The sequence below is a fragment of the Macaca fascicularis genome, chromosome 15 (genome assembly GCF_037993035.2).
Source record: "Macaca fascicularis isolate 582-1 chromosome 15, T2T-MFA8v1.1".
NCBI lineage: Eukaryota > Metazoa > Chordata > Mammalia > Primates > Cercopithecidae > Macaca > Macaca fascicularis.
In genome coordinates this window covers 93686437-93692436 of record NC_088389.1, presented here as the reverse complement: position 1 = coordinate 93692436, position 6000 = coordinate 93686437, and the positions used below count along the sequence as shown (strand labels likewise).

Sequence of the window (6000 nt, the reverse complement as noted above, 5' to 3'; positions counted from 1 at the left end):
TCGCAAGGCTGTAGCCTTAATTCAGGCCGCTGGTCAGCACTCAGGTGGATCATTGCAGTTCCTCATTACTTGAGATCTGGAATCTTTCCCTTCTAATCTACTAATCTGAGTAAAAATCCCATTTTGTATTATTTCACTGCTATCACCCTCAGGAAAGAATCCAAACTCCTTGCTGTTACATCCAAGGCCCTTTAGGAATTGAACTGTGCTTCCACCAGGATCATTTCTGAAAAGTCCCCCACATGAGGAACTCCTTGCTGCAGCCAAATTAAATGACCTGCAGCAACTCCTTGGATTTGGCTTGCATGGTCCTGCCTTTGTTCAAGCTGCTTCTCCTGCCCGGGGCACCCTTCCTCTTCAACATTTACCTTCATGGAGAACTTCTATGCATCCTTCAAGACTTGGCTCAAGGTTCTCTAAAACTAAAATTGTAACAAAATACATTGGTATGTTGTCAGCTCCTTGAAGGTAGGGACCACATTATATTCATGCTTATTCCTACCTTAATATTTACTCTCCTATTATTCTTCCTGGGCTTCTTTCTATTATTTGGCCATGCCATGTCTCAGTCCAAATGTCACCTCTGCAGAGAGGCAGTGTCTGCAGCCCCGATCTAAAGTAGCACCACCTCATTAACCCAATCATTCTCTTATCACTCTGTTTCATTTCCACTGAAGCATCTGTCATGTTTATCTCCATGTTAATTTGTTGCCCTCCCCATTCTCCCATCCCTCACTAGAACATATTCCCCTGCCCAGGATACAGGACATTGTCTACGTATTCACTGATGTAGCTCTAGTGTCTACAACAGTGCCTGGCACATAGTAGTATCAATAAATCTCTTTGGAATAAGCATATTATATGTAGAGTTTGCATCTGAAGGAATACTTACATGGAGTATTTTATGAGGTGTTTTCCCAGTGAGTCTAAACAAAAAGGCAGTCATCCAAATCTACCTCTCTCTTGTTTCCACCTCTCTAGCAACTATGCCCTGGGTCACTATTAGAATGTTGTTACCTTTTCCCTTTTATAGCTTTTCTTTGCAGGTTAAGCATCAGTTAAGGCCTTGTCAAGGCCTTTTAGAGCACAGCCACTGGAGCCACACTTGTTCAAATCCAAGCCCTGGCCAAGCATGGCTTTGGCCCAGCCAAACTGGATGACCTGCAGCAACTTCTTGGATTTGGCTTGCATGCTTCTGCCTTTGTTCAAGCTGCTTATCTGTGCTTCAGTTTCCACATTTATAAAATGATTCCTGCTTCATAAAATTATTGGGATGATTACAAGAATTTGTACAAAACACTCAGAACAGTGCCAGTCATAGTAAATGCAGTATATATGTTAGTCAAACAATACTGTTTTCTGTCATGTAGGGGCAGGACACAATTGACAAATCCAAAATACAGAAGCATCTGTGGAAATGGAATGTGGTATGGAAAGTATGTGTGACAGAGAAGTGAGAGCAGCTGGGCATTTGCTTCCAGGAATTCAAAACAATTTATTAATTTTACACTTAGATATTGGTAATGCACACAGAGAGAGGAAATCTGAAAGTTATTTAGAGCACCTCCTTGATTTTGTGTTGAATGTTATAAATTTTATTTTAAAATAGCTCAAAACTCATCTTGCATTTTAATATTTTAAAATAAAATCTACAATATCAAAATCTTGAGCATTTAAAAAATTGTAAAAACCATGATTCAAGTCAACAATTCTGTGCTTTGAGATTTGATTGCTAAACAGGATTTCACTTGTCTATGAAGAATTTACTCTGTTCCTTTCTGGCTTTTTCAATGCTTTCAAAAGTGATCATTCCTCTTGGCAGCTGCAATTTACTCTTTTCTGTTTCCAGTATGTCCTCAGCTTCACCTTAAATAAAGTACAGAAATACACAAGGTGACAAAGGGGTCATCAGCAATTTGTGACAAAGCCTGATTGCTATATTCCTTGACAGGCTCTAACAGCGTATGAGCCATGTTCCCAATTTCACACTTAAACATTTTCCTCAGGAGAAGTAATACACTTCCCAGAGGAAACACAGTGATGAATTCTGACAACTCATACATAAATCAGGAGGTACAGATTTTTTTGACATGTAGAAGAGAAAGAACATCAAGATAAGTAATTTTTTCCCTTGAAACAAAGTCAGGATTAGTATTAATTCTGTTTGGAGGGATTTGGGTAGAGAAACCACATATATAGTCTTTCCCATTGTCCTTTAATATAAGTGACAAGAGAGAAAGTAAAGTTTACTACAAATTCTAATTTTTCAGAAAAGCTAATCTTCAACCTGACATTACTTATAAACACTCAAAATAATATTAAATGTTCTTTAGTCTGTATACATACAAATATACATATACACACATCTTTATAAACAATTCCCCTTTCAAAGAGCTACACAATGCAGTAATTTCTTGGGCCCAGTGACATTTGCCAGGTTTTATTGCTGAAGACTACTTAGCACATTTTTAAAAATTGTATTACAGTACATGTTTACATTTCATAAGCCTCCCTTGGGATTAAAAGGTGACACTTTCTGTGAGTACTCCTCTTTTAACACACTATTTTATTTTATTGAGACAGAGTCCAACTCTGTCACCCAGGCTGGAGTGCAGTGGTGCAGTCTCAGGTCACTGCAGCCTCTGCCTCCTCAGTTCAAGCGATTCTTGTGCCTCAGCCTCCTGAGTAGCTGGGAGTACAGGCGGTATACACGGACTAATTTTGTACTTTTCATAGAGACAGGATTTCACCATGTTGGACAGGCTAGTCTCGAACTCAAGTGATTTGCCCGCCTTGGCCTCCCAAAGTGCTGGGATTACAGGTGTGAGCCACTGCACCTGGCCTTCTTTTAACACGCTATTAATTGTACTCCAAACCCAACAGAACAGACCATAGTTTTCAAATTATAAGAGCATTTCAATCATCTGCAAATATCTTCTTTTTTTACCTCTGTCTCAAATAGCAAGTAAAAATCATGATAAAATTACATATAACTAGGTTGGCCATTGATGACAGACTAGATGTTTTCCATGTGAGAGAGCCTTTCTTCCAGTTAGTAAATTCTCATCATGTATTTACAGAATGGCTGATAATAAACTCAGTTGAATAGGGATTGTATATTTTAGAGTCATCATTATTAACATGGAAAAAAAACTATAATATACATTTTCTAATGTGATAAGTTTTCTGATGAATTCGAATTTTTTTTAAACAGGAAATTCCCATAAAAATTTCCTATTAAATTTCTGTGCCAGCTGTGTCAAATTCCAGGGCAATAAAAATCAGGATTATGTGACAGCAGCAGTGTGCAGGTGAATATTTACCAACCAGTTCTCTGAAAATAAAATGTCTATAAATTTATAATATATATGCTTATTATACATGTTATACATGTTCATTATACATAAAAATATGTACCATAATAAAATGTACATAAAATTCCACATAGCAAATTGATTCTCACAGAATGCTTTCATTGATTTTTATGGAATGCTGGAATCCGTGGCCAGCCTATGTTGCAGTTGATGAGAGAGTATAATGGATGACGGTTGGTGTTTTCATTCACACTAATGAGTAGGACAAAAGTGAAACAATGAGTTGTTTTATTGAAGACAAATGTTGGAACTTCATTTATTTGAGAATGATGTAAACAACTTATTTGCTGAACTGGATAATAGTTTTTCAATATTAGAAGAATATTTCACCAACTTTTATGCTATTTACAATGGAATAGTTACAGACAAAGCACATTTTTAAGCTTAATCTGCATTTTTAGCATTTTCTTCATCAATTTTTAAAATCTAGACCATAGGTTGGCAAACTGTCTTAAAGGGCCAGACAGTAAATATTATAGGCTTGTGGGCTCATATGTTTCTGTTTCAACGATGGCTCTGTCATGGTAATGGGAAGGCAGCCACAGACAATACATGAATGAATGAGCATGGATGTGTTCCAATAAAACTTTATTTTTGAAAACAGGTGGCCAGCCTCAGGCCATAATTTTTCAACCCCTGGTCTAGAAAATCAATAAAATAAGCAGTCAAGCCTTGATTTGGCAACCACAGATTTCCATTGTGTAAACACTCCCATCAAGACCAACTTCAGACTATCAATGGGGTGTCACTAAAACTGGACAGTAGCTGTATTTTGTTTTGTCTGTGTATTATATCTGCATTTCTATCATATAGATACAATAGCTATAAATAATCAGAGTATGGATAATAGCAAATATTTAGAAACAGATGAGTTCTGTTTATTACCTTTGTTTTAAACACAATTTAATATTATTTATTTGCTGTAATTTATTTGTTGCAAGTTTATATAAGTTTTAATACCTTAAATGACTATGTTTAACAACCGGCTTACACAATCCCTGAAAATGTAGTGATTGGTTCTTGTGAGCTGGTATGAGGTGGTTCCAGCACACCACTGTGTGAGAGGGAGCAGAAATGTTGGTCATTGGAGGTTCAAAGAGAGAGTCTTGTCAGAATTTTTATGTCAAAGGTTCCTAAGGCAGGGATCCTTGAACTGGAAAATAAATCAGCAAATAGAAACTCTAGTTTATCAAAGACTTACCTTTCATTCTTTCTAAAAGGGTTCCATAGCCCAAGTCATACTGGTAGGTGAGGATAAAGCTTAATGGAACAATTGGGACCAGGAAGGCTGGCTTCTTTTTTTTAATCGCTCTATTTCAAGAATTAAAAAAAGAACCAATATCAAAAAATAATCTGTAAATACATATCTGTATACTTAAAGAAAAAAAAATACCTGCTTTTTGGAAGAATGACTTTTCCTTCAGAAGTTACTTAATACATTTGATAATTCTATGGAAATAGGATTTCCTTACCCAATATCCCTAACCAGATTCTGCAGTTCTCAAGGGCAAGGTCTGTGACTTGTTCATCTTTATTTGACTTTGAAGCTCAGGTTCCTTGTTTTTAAAATGGGTAAAGATTGGTATCTACCACTAAGGGATTGTGGAGATAAACATATAGAGGCCTTCTTGGTGTCAAGTTGGTGCTCTCTCTCTCTAACTAATAAAGTAGAGAAAAAGACAGAAGCAACCTAGGAAACTAAATTAACTGTTACTGCCTTGCTTTCACAGAGTTACCCCCAAGGACTAAGGTTAATAGGTTACTTTGCTTACATACACTATTTGGACCAAAGTCTTATTCTGGCCAACTTCATAATAAAATGGTAATGGAAAAGACAAAAAGAAGTAAATGACTGAAGAAAATATTAAATAGCAAACATACCCAGCTGTTAAAGAGATGGCTGCAAAGCCAAAAAAAGTTCCAAAATATTTGAGGAATTCCCGAGACCACGCGATCTGCATAGCCATTTGTCTTTCCCTCATTTCACTCTGCATGATGAGCTGCCTTTCCAGCTGAGAACAAAACAAAAGACAAAGTGAAGTTACTCATCATTGGAATCTGAACAAATAGTAATCTGTTTTTCCAGCGGATTCATTCTTCAATTGCTTTAATTCATGTTTTTTCAAAAAAATCTCAACAGACTTTGACTAAAGTTCCTCTGGACAGCTCTCACCAACTGTCACCTTGGCAGTGAAATCTTCCTGGAATAAATACAGAATAAATATCAATATTCCATTTTTACACCCTGAGGTCTTGACTGCCTGTGGTCTGGAGCTTTAGCCAAGCCTCAAATAAATGTCCAGCTTTTCCTATTGCATGTGTGGAAAGATCTATGGGTCTTTAAATGTAGATACATCTTACTGGCCTTTATTTCCACTTGCATGGAAATCTGCCTTCCAAATCCACTCCAAACTGAAATTTATTTGGAGTATTTATTTGGTCCATATCATACCACAATATGATAGTAGATGGGTGTTGTTGTTTTGAGACATCTTTTCCTTTGCCACATTTTTCTAACCTCAAGTTCTTCACCACTTTGTTCAGTGCCTTTCACCGCTTTGAACAGAAGGCAGATGGCTCAGAACACAGGAGACTGAATTTCTAAATGGATTTTTAGAAAATACTC

The 6000-nt window shown here is 36.7% G+C and overlaps 1 protein-coding gene across 8 annotated transcripts in view; it reads right to left on the bottom strand.

The window, feature by feature from the left end:
• Nucleotides 1-1470: 1470 nt before the first annotated feature.
• PLGRKT (plasminogen receptor with a C-terminal lysine) overlaps nt 1471-6000 on the bottom strand; it is a 258998-nt gene continuing 254468 nt past the window's right edge. For all 8 annotated transcript variants that reach the window (XM_045373226.2, XM_065531027.1, XM_074017532.1 and 5 more), the window contains 3 exons: nt 5256-5386; nt 4576-4685; nt 1471-1866 (listed from right to left, as the gene is read on the bottom strand). In XM_045373226.2, coding sequence (XP_045229161.1) covers nt 1745-1866; nt 4576-4685; nt 5256-5386 — 363 coding nt within the window. In that variant the 3' untranslated portion in view covers nt 1471-1744. The remainder of the gene's footprint in view (nt 1867-4575; nt 4686-5255; nt 5387-6000) is intronic.